Genomic DNA, 18,647 nt, shown 5'->3' on the forward strand with positions numbered 1-18,647 from the left:
ACTTTACCTGAGAAGCTGAAGCTCTCTGGCAAGGCCTTGCTCTGTGCTAGCACCTTCAGGAAAGTGTTTGAGAAGCTCAATCTTAGGTTTAAAAAAAAGTATAAGGAAAATGAGGACGTTTTACATTTGAAAATATCTGTAGTTACATTTACTAATTGAAAGCAACTCCAGAATACAATAGCTACAGTAATACAGTGAAAGGAAAAAATAGAAGCTTAGTAGCAGAGAGAATTGTAGTATTAATCTTAAAGAAAAGGTAAACTGAACTTTTAATTGGACAAACAAACAAATTGCAATATAAAATCTTTCAGAAGCATCTTTGTAGATGCTGGTAATTCCTATAAAACCTCTAAAGTTATCTACAAACCTGTTCTAGTAAATATGAATTAATGTTTCAGCTGCCTTGTAGGAAGGAATAGAAAATACAGAGTAGTCTAGATAAAGATCAAGGGCCAGATTTACTAAGGTATTTATACGTATAAAGATGTAGATAGACACCTCATGGGATTTACAAAAGTGTCAAAGTGAGTTAGGCCTAACCTCCTTAGGTGCTTTTTGAAAGTCCCACTAGGTGTCTGTCTGCATCTCTAGATGCCTAAAATACCTTTAAGTTGGCCCTAAGGACTTGATTATGTAAAAAAAAATAAATGAAGGTAAAATTTTAATCTCTATGAATTCCACTATTTTAAAGTATTAACTTTCACATTGTTTGAAGCTGATCATAACCTCTTAAGCAAAAAAAGCAGAGGACCTGATCATATAATCCTTATTTTTGTTAGAAATAATTACTTATGAGTAAAGGTTATAGGATCAGGCCCATAGTCAGTAGTTGAGGAATTAGTGTCCTTTATCCTCACACACTGTTCTCTCGCAGAGGTTTTGGGAGAAGGGAAGTGGTCAGGAGTCAGAAGGAGTTTTGAGCATTATCAAATATGGAAGAAAGCAAAGTAGAGGTGGCAGTGGGTATAGGCAGCAATCAGTTAAAACAAGGCATTCAAAGAATCAGACAAACAGCACAATTGACAAATCACCTAGATAAATGCAATCAAGTAACTAATTAGTTGAAAATATGGTAGTCAGTTGAAAACAAGGGAAGATAAATGGGAAAAAATTAGTTCAAATAAAATGCAGATAAGTCCAATAGGGGATTATACAGAGATGTCAAGAATTCTGGGACAAAGTGGATGCACTCCCTTCAGGCTTTGGTTCTGGATAGGCTAGATACACATGAATGGAACCTTCCTGTGGCAGCTGAGGGCTTGCACAATCTGGTCCTAGCAAGAGCTCTGGCTGTGTGGCATGGCTCGCAACTGGTGGCAGGTCAGAGGGAAATAATATAGTAGTCACTTCTGAGCCTATCTGAGTAAGCCCTAAGATTCTCTTGGCATGGGAAGCCTGCAAAGGAGGAGGAGTGCTAGATACACACTGATCCAAAGAGACAGACACATCAAAGAGTTTCTCCCTTTCTTGAGATCCTTCAGACAGGATAAATAATAATACTTTACTCTCATCAAGTGCAGTTCCTTTGTAGATCACTCATGAGAACAGCCATACTGGGTCAGACCAAAGGTCCATCTAGCCCAGTATGCTGTCTATCGACAGTGGCCAATGCCAGGTGCCCCAGAGGGAGTGGACCTAACAGGCAATGATCAAGTGATCTCTCTCCTGCCATCCATCTCCATCCTCTGGCAAACAGAGGCTAGGGACACCATTCCTTACCCATCCTGGCTAATAGCCATTAATGGACTTAACCTTCATGAATTTATCCAGTTCTCTTTTAAATTCTGTTATAGTCCTAGCCTTCACAACCTCCTCAGGTAAGGAGTTCCACAAATTGACTGTGCGCTGCATGAAGAAGAACTTACTTGTATTTGTTTTAAACCTGCTGCCTATTAAAGGTGCTTTACAAAGAAAGGCAAGTTGTATTAGCTGAATTTTACAGAGGGGCAAACTGAAGTTTGGAGATAGAAAGTGACTTGCTGAAAATCACACAGCAGGTAAGCGGTAGAGACAGAACTTGAACTCAGTTCTCTGGACTCAAGATATGTCTACACTTAACAGTGGCACGTAGAGTACAGACACTGCACATGCAACTAGCATGAGTATAAGTAGCAGTGTAGATGATGAGGCATGGATTAAGTGAGTAGAGTACCCTACATGCTTGAATTCCTACAGTATGTATCCTAAAACAGGCTCTCTGCTTGCCCAAACAGTGCCTTCCACATCTACACTGCTATTTTAACTAGTGCAGTCCAGTAACCTGCAGCTACCCCACTGCCAGAGTGTTTCCCTGCCACAGTGAAAGGCTCTGCCAGCTTTTCATTGCCACAGTGAAAGGCTCTAGTGTGGAGCTAATAGAGCCTTTCATTTTGGCATGTAGCTACACACAACAGTGACAAATGTGGATGTGGTCTACTTTTCACTGTGATGTTGTGACTTACTGTACTTCAAAATAGCACCCTGTAATCCCCATATTCACCATTTGTATATGGTTATATTTTGTACAAAGAATGCCTTGTAAAGTATCATATGAAAAGGCATGATTTGCTGAAACTTACTGTTCTGTTAAAATATGTATATCTTCATTCTACACGGTGTTACGAGATTTTGCTATATGGTTGTTACTGAAATATGAGTCTGGGAGACGCCCACAGCTAGCTCTCTAGTGGCAACAAAGGACATGACCTACACCCTGACGTGTTAAGTGACCATCACCAGCCATTGACCAGCAAGGGAATTGTAACAAGAGATGTACTATTCAATAAGAGGCAGCTGCTCGAGCTCCATACAATGGGGATTGCTTAATTCCCTGACTCAGCAAAGTATCAGGATGTCATCTGAGCCAGTATTTTTCCAGGCCCATGAACTGAGGGTATAAAATAAGGGACAGTGGCATCATAAGATCACCTCTCTCTCCTCCCCCACTATTCTGAAGGTAACAAGAATGTTGGGAAGAAAAAGACTTTGAACTGGGGAAACTGGTCCTAGGCTAAGCAGTATTAAGGACTGTGAACTGCTTACAGTGCCTAGTGGGGTGAGATAAACTGATTGATTCAACCCATGCTTAGTCTGATAAAAGTTTAGGATTTAGAATGTGTTTACTTTTTATTTCTTATGTAATCATCTCTGACCTTTATCCTAACACTTATAATCACTTAAAATCTATCTTTCTGTAGTGAATAAACTTATTTTAATGTTTAATCTTAACCAGTGAGTTCGTCCTAAATGCTTGGGGAAATCTGCTGAGATTACAAAGGCTGGTGCATGTCCACTATATCCTTTGATAAAGTGGTGAACCAATTAATGAGCTTGCATCGTTCAAGAGGGTCTTGAGCAGCATAACATTTCTGGGGTTGAAAGCTGAGTCTGGGGGGAATTTGCTGATGTTTCCCTGTGTACAGTTTGAGTGGCTTGGAGAGCAGTCATGCAACGTAGCTGAGTGTGTGTCTGCATGCTGTTAGCTGAGCGATAACAGCACCTGGATGAGTTTGCCGCTTGTCACTAGCATAGCATTGGAAGAGACAACCCTGGCTGAAGAGTTAAGGCCGTATGGGCTCCCACAGTTCCAGATTTTACCCTGGGGGTCTGTCACAGATATATAGCTACATGTGTAGTGCCTGTACTGTACATTTCTGTAAGTGTAGGCATAGCCTCCATCTTGTGTTCTATCCTTTAAATCACAGTGTATTCTTGATCGAAGTCAATGGGACATTTTGTCAGTGGCAGGGTACGAATGGAATGTTCAAAGGGAAGCATTTATACATGGGAATGGGGGTGAGTTATGTATACTGTAGGGCCTAGCTCACACTCTACTTTACTATCAGGTTAAAAAAAAAAAAAAAACAGAGCGTGGGGAATTTTGCCAATTTAACGCCAATGAACTAAGGCCCAAGAATGAGAATTCTGTGCAGATGGTATATTCAAGGATGAAATGGTTCAATAGGGAGAGAGTTTAGAGGTAGTATTTTAATAAAGCAAAACTTTTAAATCAGTATTTCCTAAATAAAGCCTTTATCTTTTTGTGCTAGATATGTTATGAATACAGTGGTTTGTATTTCAACTAGAAGACGTTTATTCCAGCTAGGGCATTTGAATGAACATGCTTCTCAAATGAACTGTAATAGTCAATGATCTCATACAGTTTTGCTTTTTGTAGTGGGTATTTTAATCTATTGTTGCTAAAGTGTTTATTCTTAGTCACATCCACACCTTCTGTTCTGCTGATATAGAGTTACGTCTGATGAAGGACAGTTGCAAACTTTATTTGAGAGACACAAATAAATTGCGAAGTGTCTTGCTCCAGATTGATAATAAAAAACGGCAAAGTTTACATACAGATCTCTGCTGACTTTGCCCCACCCCAGTGTTCAGATTACTGATACTTAATCAAAAACTAACAAAGAAGAATACAGCACTTAAACTTTAAAAATTACTCAAAATAAGTCACAGTTCTGTGCATTCTGACAAACCTTTAATTGCTCATATAATGCTGGAGAAATGGGATATACACATTAAAAACAAGACAAGACGGGCTAATGCTGGCAAATAGAGTCCTGGGGCTAATTACTCTGGGGCATTTAAAAGAACTCTATGTTAAGACTAGTGGGCCAAAAATTTGACCCAACTTTTCTTTTTAAACATAAGATTGTAAAGTTTTTATTAATTTATATTTTTCAATATATTAAATACACTTGTAAGCATCTCTACATGCTGCATATACAGAATATAACATTAAACAGTTACAAGTGAAATGATAAAATGTCAAACTGAAAGCTGTCCTCCTATACAGTGTGGGATTCCACCCTCTGAACCAACCCATGAAAGCTAAAGTCTGAATAAGGAGACAGTTCTTGCACTATGGTCAGAAAGTCAAAGTCAACAAACAGCTCTATTGAATGAGTTAGAAGAAAATTTTAAGGCATGTTAAAACATCCATACCTACAGCTCAGCACTTATGAACAATACTACAGTGATAAATGTTTAGACGTGTACAGTGGAGGAAAATCTACCTCTGATTATGTTTCCCATTTAATTATGTTAAAATGGAGTTAAAGTTGAGAGTTCATATCAGAAATTTAGAGTTAATCACATTATAGGGATTAGACTAATATTAAGCTTTATTAACCAAGAACATTCATAGTTAAGGTTAAATTTAAAAGAAATCCAAACATGCTGAAGTATGGAAACATATAGTTAGGGTACACAAATAATGAAAAACATTACAACAACAAACCTATAGATGTGTACAAGGACGGAAAAAATCTGCCTTTTATTATTATAGATAAGATAAATTTGTCACCATTAGGTTATGTTTTACTCACTTGTTCCTTTAAGTCCTGTGTGTTTTTTTCAATTTTGTGTTCACGCTCTGTTGCCTCTCGCAATAGCTGTTTAAGATCAGTAATGCTTTGATTTTTTTTGGCAACATCAGTTTCCAGTTCTTTCATCTTAGTTTCATACATCCTGAAAACAGGAAAGAAAATTAAGGCCATTCTGCAAATACTATGCCTAATTTAGAAAAAAAAATTTTCCCCATCCTGCAAACCCGACACACAGTCCAAAGGGCTATAGCAAAAACTAACCTTTTGAAAAACAAAGATGGTGACCCCAGTAGAACATGCGCACGTGTGCTGAAAACAGCCAAGCAGCACAGGCAGTAGGACAGGCTAGTCACACTGAGTATGTACATATGATCTTGAATGGTTACTTAGGGTGTACTCATCCCCCTGTCTGTGCCACTGCAATTACACTCTGTTGATAGCCCATTAGCTCGTGAAAGCTAGCATAAGAATGTCTCCCAGAGCTGGGAATCACACCCCAAGTTCCAAATGCAGACATACTCTTAATGTTCTAGAGTTCTAGTGCAGACACTCTTATTTAGATAGGCTGTCAATGTTTCAGAAAAACAACGACCCTGTTTGTAAATAACTTGTACAGAGCATAAGAAAGGGTGTTTGCTTTGATTTTCAGGGGAACAGTTGAGGAACATGATATATGGCAGTTTGTATGAAATTCATCAACATTAAATTACTTGCCACAATAACACTAAATCTAGTGTCAAATAACGCAGTTAGGAGAAAAGATCCACAAGGCAACATTTATTAAGTGAATGGACTGTAGAAGAATGGAAGTTACATGAATAGTGTTCTTGAGCAATTAATGTAATTTACCACAGTATGTGGAAAACAAACTTTCCTTCAATATTAGCTAAGAAAATGTTCTTTATTATGCATTTTTCTGGGAAAATATAGTTATTGTGGCTAATACAAAGGAAATTTGATGCCTTAAGATCAGAGTAACGCTTTCCTATCCACTACAGGTGGAAGAATGGACTGGCTCCAGGCCCAGCTGTTTACTAAAAATATATTATCTGGGAAAGGTAGGCAGAAGGGTCTGTATATATTAACTCCTAGTCTCTCCAATCCTTTGAAGGATGCCTGGGGTTCATCTACCATCATACTCCTGATGTGGAGAAGAGGCTCCTTCCTCCTCTCAGACTATTGTTTTGTTGAGTTTTTTTGTGGTAGTGTAATTTTGAAGCAGCATAACCCCTCTCTTTATACCTCTTCCCATTGACCACCACTACCAGAGTACTATTAACAAGGCAAAGTCTGAGAAATTCAGGTCACAGACCTTTCAAGAGTTCTGTGGGTGGCTTTTTGATCAGTTGTGGAGGAATTTGCCTTCATGGTAGGATGCTAAGGGGCTTGCTTATCGTGCTCAGCAAATACCACAAAATTATTCTTCAAAGTCAAGTTACAATATTTGGTAATAATACAGGGCAGAATCTGGAAGGTAGTCTCCTCAGCATAGCCATCCAGCATTTTGCAGCTGCAAGGGAGGATTCATTCTCAGAACAGGAAACAGTTTCTGGAGCAGCAGAGACCAACAGGGTGTATGGGCACATGACTGAGGAGGCTACATGTCTGCTGGATCTGGGTTAGAAGTTTGTATATTGAACATATGTAATATAGTAAATTTGTCAATGATTACTATGAGGTCAGTAAGAAATGCTTTAGAAAAGGAACTAAGAACTATGATCATGAAAGTTTCATTCATCTGAAAATACTTAAGAAAGAAAACAAGTCATTCTGCCTGTTTTATTCTCAGTTCCTACCTTGTCACAACAATTGATTTCCAGCTTTTGCTGTCAGCTCCTTCGAGTTGTGGACCTCTGCTTTCAGCAAAGTTTAACCTCTTAACAGTCTCCTCCAGTTCCACAGTCAACTTCTCATTCATTATCTCTATGTTATTCTTTGCTATTCGTAGCTTTTCTGCAGTGTCAGCCTCCTGTTGTCCAATGAGGCACACAATTATATACATTGTGGCAAAGTGCATTTATGCTTCTTTTATCTTATCCAAAATACAGAACCTCACGCAGCACTGAACTCCATAAAATTACACTCAGAAATTGGGTCAGTACTGATTCAGAAGGAAGAGGGCCACATACTAGATCATAAACATTATGATCTAGATAATGGATATTTCTTGGAGGTCTCCCATCCAAGACACTGGCCTTATTCAATTCTGCTTAGCCTTTGTGATCTAATAGGACTACAGCACAAATTGGTATGTATCAAGAATAGAATGAATACTATCTATTTTGTATTTAGGGAGCAGAACAAGTGTAAATTCAGTATTCAGTATGTATAATTCCAGCCAGATTACAAGAAAAGATGCTTAATATAACCAACCATTTGCTCAAATGGCTGGATGCTATCCTATAACCGTACTTTTTTCAGCTCTTTACGTAGCCTCTCATTTTCAGCAATGATTTTTTCCAGGCCTCTGGTTTTTGATTCATAACGCATACTCAGCTGGCCACCCAGATGAAGTTTCATTTTTTCCATTTCAGACTAAATATTAAACAAAAAACAAAACAAAAATATGTATTTACACAACTTACAACCTTTCGAGTTCTCATTCTGTATGTTACAGTTATCTAGCACATGCAGGTCCCAATTCAGCAAAGCACTTTAGCACATGCTTATGTCTATACCTCAAATGCATAAAAACATATTTTGACTATCAAAATTTCCTTTAGAGAGACATCTCTGTGTCACAATAAATTCTTCCCTGCATATTTATACCTGTCTCTGGAAATTTCCACCACATTTGTCTGACGAAGTGGGTATTCATCCACAAAAGCTTATGCTCCAATACTTCTGTTAGTCTATAAGGTGCCACAGGACTCTTTGTCACTTTTTGCATTACAATAAAATTCACATTCTGCTTTAGAATTTACTCATATGAGATTGAAAGAATACAAAACATCTGTTTTGTTTGGTGGGTCTAGTACTTTGTGGAGGAAGTGCATATGTAAAGCTTTGCTTCTGTGTAGTACAAAGTTCACATTTGTGGGTTTTGTTTTTTTTTCAACTGAAACAAATTTTTGTGCCAAATAATGTGAATAGGTTTGATTATATACACTACAGAAGTTATTTATGTTTTAGATGAAATACTATTATTCAGCAGTTTTCCTAATTAATTTACATATAAGTTGCTACACAAAATAATAATGAATGCTAAATCAGTACCTTTAGCCTCTCATTTTCAAGTTCAAGGCTAACTAGTTTTTCATTAGAGACAACTCCTGGGGCCTTTTTCAGATCTTCATTTTCTCTCTGCACTTTCTCTACAACCTTTTTCATCAAACCAATGGTTTTTTCTAATTCTGGAATGGTCTTTCCACTTCTACCAGACTGCACCGAAAAGACGGGGGGGGGGGGTAGGGTGACATTGAAAAAAGTCAAGACACGATTTTTTTCCCTTTTCTTTCACGGGGGGGGGGGGGGGGGGGGGAAGTTAAAAAAAAGAATAATGAAGTAAATGCTTGAAATTCTAAGTGAAATATCAAATATGTCTGAAGCCTTTTTTTAAAAAAATTGCTTTGTTGTAAACACACAAAATAAGGTAACCATAGTTTGGGATTATAGTTCTGAATCTGAAATTTGTTACCTGCAGGTGGAGGACACAAAGGAAGTCTATGCACAACAAATTGCAAGATTTTTTTGTGTTAACAAAAGAACTGACAACGTTTATTCATTTGGTATGTAAATACACTGTGCTATGAAAATTCCACATTTATACATACATATTAGCATAGTTCCACTGTGCTAATTCCTTTAGAATGCACCACTGGGCCAAGCAAGTACGAAGTACTGCATTTCAGTGGATTATCTCCTCCCCTTCCTACTTCATTAATACGGGGGGGGGGGGGGAGAGAAAAAGACTTTACACATAGTAAATTCCAACGTACACTCACTTCAGTAAATTAAGAGAATTTCACAGCTACTTTCCTCTTATCCAGTAAAGGAGGAGGCACACCTTGTTGCTTCTGAAGTAAAGTGAAGAAACAGTGGCATAGTGTGGGAGGTCAAAGGAATGTGGGGAATCCTGTTACGGCTCCCTGCAGCACTATGCTAACTCCTCTTTACTTCTTGGGAAGCCCAGGGAACAAAAATTGTGGAGGCAGCACGCTTCATTCCTTGTACAGTGAAAGAGCCACAAGTGCGGCTCTTACAGTGTTTGCATCTAAGTATCACACTTGTTGGTAACGGAGGAGTGCTGGTTTTGCTGCAGTATTTGTTTTCTAGTCTTCTGAGGAATGAATAAGAGTGTAGTTCACACCATTATACTTGCAGTGTACTTGTACTAGTGTACTGGTGAGAAGAGAATTGAAGACTACATCAAGCAATAAGATTGGAGCTTCAGTTTGCCTCAAGCCTTTTATATAATCCTCTTGTATATTAAAAAGTGAAATATTTCTCTAGCAACAGGTTCCACTGTCTAACATCCTACTCCCATTTGGTTAGCTCTATCAAAAGATTTTCAAATACATTACTAAATATCATTTTGCATACACTTATGGCTATATTCTCATATTGGTGAAGAGATATTTTTACAGGTAACTGTTGTTAATCCAGATGGCAGACTAAGGCCCTGAGCCTGCAAAGATTTAAGTATGTGAGAAACTTTACTAGCAGTAATAGACAATTGACTAGTATCTTGGATCTTTAATTAAAGTACCAAGATAATAAAATAAAGAGAGGTAACTAAGTGTAGAAACTAATATTTTCCATCTTCTTTTGCTTGATGATAAACATTTCAGTTGTAATTAAACCTTACTAGTAATCGTGTGTATTTCAATCATTTAATTATTCTGAAACACATAGTGGCATTACTCACCCCTCTAACACTGCCTAGCTTGCGCTCGACTTCTGCTTTCTCTCTTTTGAGAAGCTCACACATTTCTTTCAAGTCACCTACTTGGTCCTAAAGAATACAAATAATAATAATTTTATTTAGGTTTTACTCAATTAACAGGTGAATTTAAACTTTTTTTTTTAAAATTACAGATTTTCCAGCTTCAGTTTACTTTGAAAAACATGAAACAAAACCAAAAAATAATTTCCCCCTTGCCATATAATTCATCACTTGCTACCAACCACACAGTTTACAAAAGCCATCCCCTCTAAGTTTGCCCCCATATTTTATTCTTTAATAGAAACATTAAAAAATGTTGGTACGCTGCTGGTCTTACATATTAACTTCATTATAAAGATTTAAAAAAAAACAAACAAAAAAATTATTAGAGATTATGTGAGAGTTTTGTATGTTTTCTCATCATCTAGATTCTTAGGGTACAGCACAATCTAGCTTCAACTAATATGTTATAACATAGGAATAATATAAAAAAACAAAAACTACCTTTTCTGATTTTTTTCCAGATTTCCCAGGAAAACTCTGCCCTAGTCGGAGAGACATCAATCTGAAATTGGGTTGGGTTTTTTGGGCAACAGGGGGATATGGGAAAGGGCCCGTTTGAAAATAGGGACTGTAATGGGAAGCTGGCTTCAGCTACACTATGGAACTGCGACTACCCCACTCCATAATTTATACCATACAGGGACAAATTTATAAGGGACCTCTTACCCAGGCATACTTAATTATTATTATTTTTTAATCTGCAAACATTTATGTATGATAAACTGCAGGTACAGATTTAGGTCCCTACAGTGGGCAGGACTCTGTGCATATGCACAACTCCGTTGTCTTTACAGTGCCTCTCAGAGGGTGCAGGGTTCCACTCTTATGGTACTCATTGCAGGACGGGGGCTTTAGACCCCTAAGCTGTAAGTAGATGTACTTACTTGAAAGACTAGGCCTTACAGGTGGCTTGTGAAATCTGCCCCCAGTGTATTTGGTTTTCAATATACTTACATTAAATGTATATAGTATGTATGGAATACGTACTAGCACAACAGAGTTCACAGAAGATTTTTTAAAAATGTACATTTACATTCTCAATGAGCCTTTAAAATGTGTTGTATGCTAAAAAAAAATACCTTTAATCTTGGCAGATCTTTATTAGCCTGCTCTAGCTGGAATCTTAGTTCAACATTTTCAGACGATAACCTCAAATTTTCTTTCTGAAGCTCCTGTTGTCTTTGACACTGATCATCTGATCCTATTCCTGACATCTTAAGAAAGGGAAGGAGCAGAATAAAATATTATTAAATGTTGAGGTATTAATCCTTACATTAGTTACACTGGATAACGATCAATAATCTGGGCAATAAAGATACAATCTTGTTACATTCCATATTGAAATACTGAGACTAAAAGAAGTGTTTATACAGCAAGATACCTTCTTATAGAGTTCACCCATCAGTGGGTTTTTTTTTTACCACATTAAAGTGAATAAAGCAGATAGAGAAAGCTAAAGTAGACCTTCGACTCAACTTCTTCCTTTAATTCCTTTATGAACATTTTAAAAAATTGCTTAAATTAAGTGAAGTGAAGGTACAAAACAGTATGGACTTCTGTTTGGCAAAAATAAACGCTGTAGTTTGAAATCTCAAAATCCAGAAAAAAATTACAGTGTTCTAAACAGGAAGACTCTACTGAATAGCATCTATTTTAGAGTCACCTTCTCATACATTCACTCACATTGATAGCACTTCACACTATAATCACTCCCCCACTGAAGTCAGATCATTCAGACAAAAGTGTATCTCAACAGGAAAAGGATATCTGAATCTGGTCCCTAGTAATACTTAGCTCTTATACCTCACCTTTCATCTCTAGATCTTCATAAAGGAGGCAAGCATTATCATCTGTATTTTTACAAAGGGGAAACAGACACAGAGGTGAAGTGATTTGCCCAAAGTCAACCACAGCATCAATGGCAGAGCCAGGAATAGAAGCCAGGCCCTTTGAGTACCAGTCCACTGCTGTGACTATGCGACCGTACTGTAACTATTCATCTAGGTATTTTTGTACCAAATTAATTACCATCAAATCTGAGCACCGAGTAAGATGAATAAATTAGAATGCAAGAATTAATAAAAGATGTGTGTAATTATTTCTACTATACTTTTACAGAGACTCAGCTTTGAAATAGCTATAAATTGTCACTAGCCAAGAGGCTCCAACTGTTAGTATAATTTATGCAAAGTTAATCTCAGAAGAAAAAGAAAAATCCCAAGAACCTTTTCTCTTTTTCAACAAGATCAAACTGCTTGGATTAAAGAAAAAAAAAATCTGAACAAGGAAATAAAAAACTCCACATTGGGCCCAATTCTGCAAATATGTGCAAGGGACTTAGTCTCATAGGATTACACCAGGAGTAGAGATAAGGCCGTAAAAACTAAGAATGGTCTCCCTTGAAATAAATATAAAATAAAAATAGAAACCTGCAAAGATAAAATAAAGAAGCTCTGATAATTCCATAAATAATTAGAATTAATGAACTAAGTATCACCAATAAAAACATGGAGGAATAAAGTAACTGCCCCACTAGTAAAATATATTCTCTCTAATAAGTATAAATGATATTGTCACAGCACAGACTGCTAAAGAAGCACATAGCAGGAAGATAATAAAAAAACTAAATGCGTATCAGGAAACAAACTATCATACAATAAATATTTTAGTCTATATCATTTATACATATAAACAATGTAGCTAATAGGGAAGCGAAGGATTAAAGGACTGCTATAGTGCCAAACCTGGGGCATTTCACAAAGTCCTGGGGTTGGTTCAGTCCCCTCTGTATCGGTTTGGTGATTTCCATATGTATCTTCTTCAGTGTGTTTATCCACTCCATTATTCATTTTTATATTTTCTGGCTTATAATCATTAGGTTGATTAGAAGGCTCCCCTGAATCAGACTGACTGCTGCTCATTCTATCAGCACAAGATTCTGCTCTACTTCCTTCATTGTTATTAGTTGATTGCTTGCATACTTTTTGCTTCCCTTTTTTCTCTCCATCATGTTCTTTATTAAATTCACTCTCTGGGGGTCCTGTTACATTTTCTTGTTCATCACATATACCCTTTTCATCAGCTTCAGTTTTCAGACAGTGTCTCCTTTTGCCTTTTGATCCTACCCTAGAATTATTTGAATTCTCATGTTTTTCACAATCTTCAATTTCCTGTTCTGGAGTTAATTCAGTAATTGCATCTCCAGCAGCCTGATGGCATTCATCAGTAATGTTTGAACCCTCATCTATTCCACTGCCATTTGTAATACTAAGAGTGGGTTGGTGTTTTACTTTGCCCTTATTTGAAGCAATTTTTTTCCACGGATATTTCAAATGCTTGTGTTTACTGACATTGTCAGCAAAAGAGGAATTAGTCAATACAGCTGTGTCACATGCAGCACTCTGTTTGGAGCAGAAGAAAGGTGTAATGAAGCATGAAAAGAAAAGAAGTAGATAGTAAAAGAAATAAGACAGCATACCTATATATAATATCATGTCCACTTGTGGTAGATTTATTAAGAACCAGACAATATGACATTAGGAATACAGAGAACCCTGCGTGCAAGAGACTATGTAGCCAAAACCAAGCTCATTATCTCCCCAGTTTTTCATTGCTGTGGACAACACAGCATCCTCCCAGTCTCTCAATCTCACAAAGCTGGGTAATCGTTGACTACTTGTCTTCTCCCTACGCATTTAGGGTGTTAACAATAGTGCTGTTTCTATCTGCTGAACATTTAAAAGAGCTGGAGCTTCTTCTCTATTCTAAAGGCTAAAAATACTCTTGTTCTTGCCACAGTCAGTGTGTCACAGACATGCCCAAGCATGTGCTATTAGGTACATTACATCTGTGTTTGACCATTTTCTTGATATTACACAGAAGAGGGTCTTGTGTGGTCTCTGCTGAAAACAAAGAACTACCCGATTGTCATGTTTATTACAAGATGTTTGTATGGGAAACAATTTTAGAGTGATGTAACCTGTAGGATATTGTGTTCCAAATCTGTTGTGAGTGAAACCTATCACCTGAAGAGGGGGAGTCTGACAGCAGACTCAAGCAATATAAGAAAAATGAACATTCCTGGAGACAGCCTATGGTTACTGTCTGAACTAGATGCAGGATGGAGATTCACAAAGACAAACAAACCTCATGAGCGTTCTGAGAAGAGCAGGCCATCTTGGTTAAGAGACAATAGCCTACTGTAAAGAGCAGGAGAAATGGCCCTAGTGGTATCCTTTATAGAAGAAGACTGACAGTGGGAAGGAGAGGTCTTATGGACGGTGAATCCCAACTTTATGGGCTGGATAAGCACTGAAAGATGGATCATTGGATGAGAAATATCTTATTAGACAGGAATAGTCTAATTGTTAATAAGTATAGACCGTAATTGTGTTTTATGATTTTTCTTTTACCTGTAAGGAGGGTTACTCACCTTGTGCAGTAACTGGAATTCTTCAAGACATGTCTGTAGGGGTGCTCCTCGTCAGGTGCACACCCAACAGAGGGAGGGCTGCAGCCATTCCACTCTTTATGCCCTCACAAGGAAGTACAGGGCACATTTACAGCCCTGACAGACATTGCTATTAAAAAAAAAAAATCTGATCTTGTGCATAGGGTGCATGCATACCTACAGTGGGATTCACACTGATACACAATCAACGAAGAATCATTTATTTCCTACAGCCACACCCAGCTTTGTACCTTCTTCCATGCTGTGCCCTACACTGTCCTCCATCTTATTGTGCTGGTTCCCCATTCCATTCAAAAGCAAATCCCTCCTAAAAAGCACCAAACACTAGCCAATGCTAGGCAATAAATAATGAAAGTGGGGGGAGGTTAGGAGATACCTTCCTCTGGGTCTCCCAGTGTGTCTTGCCTTATATGTCTCTTAGACTGTAAGACCTTTGAGGAAGGGAGTACAGTAACTCCTCGCTTAACGCTGTATTTATGTTCCTGAAAAATGTGACTTTAAGCAAAACGATGTTAAGCGAATCCAATTTCCCAATAAGAATTAATGTAAATGGGGGGGGGGGCGGGGGGGGGTAGAGAGACACATTAGGTTCCAGGACATTTTTTTTCACTAGACAAAAGACTACACAACACACACACTACACACACAGTATAAGTTTTAAACAAACAATTTAATACTGTACCAGCATGATGGGTTGTGAAGCTTGGTTGAGGTGGTGAAGTTAAGAAGTGGATATTCCCATGGAAGCCTTACTCGCTAATCTAGCACTCGCGCTGAGCGCTCAAGGTTAAAATCATTGTTAACATAGCCTTCACATTCTGCAAGTAGCACAAACGGAGAGATGGGGGACACAGCATGGGCAGCAGAGAGACACACCCTGTGTGATGAGAGTGTGTGCATGCCCCTTTAAGTATGCTGACCCACTCTAAGTACATGCCTATTAAGTAGATCAGCAATTAGAACAGCACTTACTGCCAGAAAGTCTTCTGTCCTGAGTCGTCCTGTGTGTCCCCTGCTTATGGAGATGGGGTAAGCGGGGGCAGGAGCAGGGGGAGGAGGTCACCCTGACATAGCCCCCCTTCTCCCCTCTCACTGCGCACAGCAAGCCAGTGGCTTCAGGGAGCAGCATTCCAGGCAGAGGCAGAGCAGCACTGCAGTGGGGGAGGGAAGCTGAACTGCTGCATGAAGCTGTTGGGCAGCTGCCGGCACAGGGAACTGGGACGGAGTGATGGGGGGCTGCCGACCACCCGGTTCCAAGCCCCCACAGACAGCGAACAGGCTGCTCTTCCGCAAGCAGGGACAAAGCAAGCAAGCACCCAACAACATAAGAAGAACTGCGCACTAACGAGCATTCTTAATTGATAGCAATGAAAGAACCAATTACCTGGCAGAACCCAAACCACCAAAAAAGAAAATCAACCTTCTGCTGGTGGCATCTGACTCAGATAATGAAAATGAACATGTGTTGGTCTGCACTGCTTTGGACTGTTATCAAGCAGAACCAGTCATCAGCATGGACACATGATCCCTGGAACGGTGGTTGAAGCATGAAGGGATGTATGAATCTTTAGTGCATCTGCCATGTAAAAATATTGTGACACCAGCTACAACAGTGCCATGAGGACATCTGTTTTCACTTTCAGGTGACACTGTGAACAAGAAGCAGGCAGCATTATCTCCTGCAAATGTAAACAAACTTTTTTGTCTGAGCAATGACTGAACAAGAAGTAGGAATGAGTGGACTTGCAGGCGCTAAAATTTTACATTGTTTTATTTTTGAATGCATTTTTTTTTTACGTAGTTCTACATTTGTAAGTTCAACTTTCATGATAAAGACATTGCATTACAGTACTTGTATTAGGTGAATTGAAAAACACTTTTTTTTTTTTTACCATGCAAATACTTATAATCAAAATAAATATAAAGTGAGCATTGTACACATTGTATTCCATATTGTACTTGAAATCAATATATTTGAAAATGTAGAAAACATAAAAAAATAAAAAATGGTATTCTATATTGTTTAACAGTGCAATTAATCATGATTAATTTTTTTAAACGCTTGACAGCCCTAATTATTAATAGAGAACTTAAAAACAGTCTTTGAGCAAAACTAATTTAATTAATAAAATACCTTAAGCTCCTACAGAAAACAGGATACTAGAATATCTAGAAACATAAACGCAGCTTGCTGCTTAAAAATAAGTTGTCTCCTGTAGTCTCAACTTAAATGTAAATTATAAGCATCTATTTTGTTAATATAACAAAACTGTTACAAAAATATTGTAACCAAGAAACCAAGTTTCCTTTATTTTATTCCATCAGTTTAGAAATATGTCTAATTAAAATCAACTCACTTGGAATAAAGTTCCTTTAATGTATTGAACTGTTTTGTTAAAGTGTCCATTTCTTTCTCCTTTTCTTTTAGTTTGTTTCGCATCCCTTCCATTCTTGCTTGCCATTTTTTACCCTCTTCCCACCTAGCTATTTCTTCCCTAGAGCTCTGTAAAACATTCAAAAACAAAGTAACATTTCCTTTTGTTCTAGTTTAACACCACAGAACAAGAAACAAGTCAGCCTAGCACTATTTGATTAAAAGTTCCCGTTTCAAAATTTTAAACAAAAATAGATATTTAAATATAGCAATTATTACTAGGTGATTGGTGCATATACTGAGTGTTATGAAATCTGATGCACAGCCTGCTACATCTGAATGCTATCAGAGAATCATTCTGTAAAATTAAACATTCACTTTACAAAAAAGGACTGAAACATTTTTATGAAATCCAATGTTAGGGATGCTTTCACAAGATATTCTCCCACTTTGAAACAAGTTAATGGAAGATAGGAGAAAATATCATGATGCTATTCTGTGCTAATTATAATATCTACAGCAGACCCCTCTTTCCTCCTCCAACTCACCAAGAACTCAGATGCCCCTGCAGTATTGTAGTTGCTGGTCCAATGGTGATTTTAAATTCCCTTTCTATCACAGAAAAATGAATTTCTACTTAATAGTTCGAATTCAGTTTTTATGACAGAAAACAAGGTAAGACTTTATGACAAATGGCTATTGAAAAAGTTAAGCTAATGTTATTTTTACAGGTGGCAATGAAGTTTTTTTGTCCTAGAGTCCCTTGCCTCCCTTAGTTGATCCTCTCTCCTTTCTTTTCCACATTTAAACTTTTACTATTACCTACAAAAACGAATTGAGGTCTGATTCAGAGGAAAATGTGGGCGGGGTTTGGGGAGGTGGAGAGAAGATTATTTTTCCTAGCATTTAACAGGATTTAGTATTTTATCTGGGTCATGAGATTCCAGCTGTGCAACGTTGAGAATTGGTGGATAGCTGTCCTAGCACCACAAAAAAGATCAAAGTGATTACCTGGAGCATGTCTTTTGAAAATCAGTGAACTTGATTCAGTGAATCAAATTTCATAATGAGAAACAAAATCCTGAAACCTTAACTGTGGGAGTGTGAGTCCTTAATAAAAACATGGTTCTTTAGCAACTGAAGCAGTGCTCCCTTAAGATAAAGCCCTTATCTCCTGCAAAATTCAAAGTTATGACCAATCCTGCAGAAACATGTGCATGCGATGTGCATATGTCATTGCAGAATTGGGCACTACGACTGATTCGGAAAGTCATGTTGAATAATATCAAATAACACAAAATGTCTTGAAAAATTAGGTGTAATTTGCATTAGTTTGGATCAACCACTTCAATTACTTGTTGGAAATGTATTCTTTCACTGATTAATAATGCTCTCACTACAAACCTATATAAGTAATTTCAAGAACTAAAAACATTCTTTACCATGAGGCTGGCAAAAGAGAAATAACTGTAAGAACTCAAAGTAGTTTTATACTCAAGATTCAGTCTGCAGAACCAATACCTAACATGCATA

At 37.7% G+C, this 18,647-nt stretch overlaps 1 protein-coding gene across 1 annotated transcript in view; it reads right to left on the reverse strand.

The window, feature by feature from the left end:
* The window catches only part of CEP290 (centrosomal protein 290), a 94,820-nt gene that overhangs the window by 2,388 nt on the left and 73,785 nt on the right, over positions 1-18,647 (reverse strand). The window contains exons 40-49 of the mRNA XM_075063469.1: positions 17,098-17,243; positions 14,951-15,047; positions 13,014-13,670; positions 11,349-11,510; positions 10,189-10,275; positions 8,538-8,702; positions 7,734-7,856; positions 7,118-7,290; positions 5,322-5,463; positions 8-81 (exon numbers count right to left, since the gene is read on the reverse strand). Of these exons, the coding sequence (XP_074919570.1) occupies positions 8-81; positions 5,322-5,463; positions 7,118-7,290; positions 7,734-7,856; positions 8,538-8,702; positions 10,189-10,275; positions 11,349-11,510; positions 13,014-13,670; positions 14,951-15,047; positions 17,098-17,243 (1,826 nt within the window). The remainder of the gene's footprint in view (positions 1-7; positions 82-5,321; positions 5,464-7,117; positions 7,291-7,733; positions 7,857-8,537; positions 8,703-10,188; positions 10,276-11,348; positions 11,511-13,013; positions 13,671-14,950; positions 15,048-17,097; positions 17,244-18,647) is intronic.

This window comes from Chelonoidis abingdonii, chromosome 1 (genome assembly GCF_003597395.2).
Source record: "Chelonoidis abingdonii isolate Lonesome George chromosome 1, CheloAbing_2.0, whole genome shotgun sequence".
Lineage (NCBI taxonomy): Eukaryota > Metazoa > Chordata > Testudines > Testudinidae > Chelonoidis > Chelonoidis abingdonii.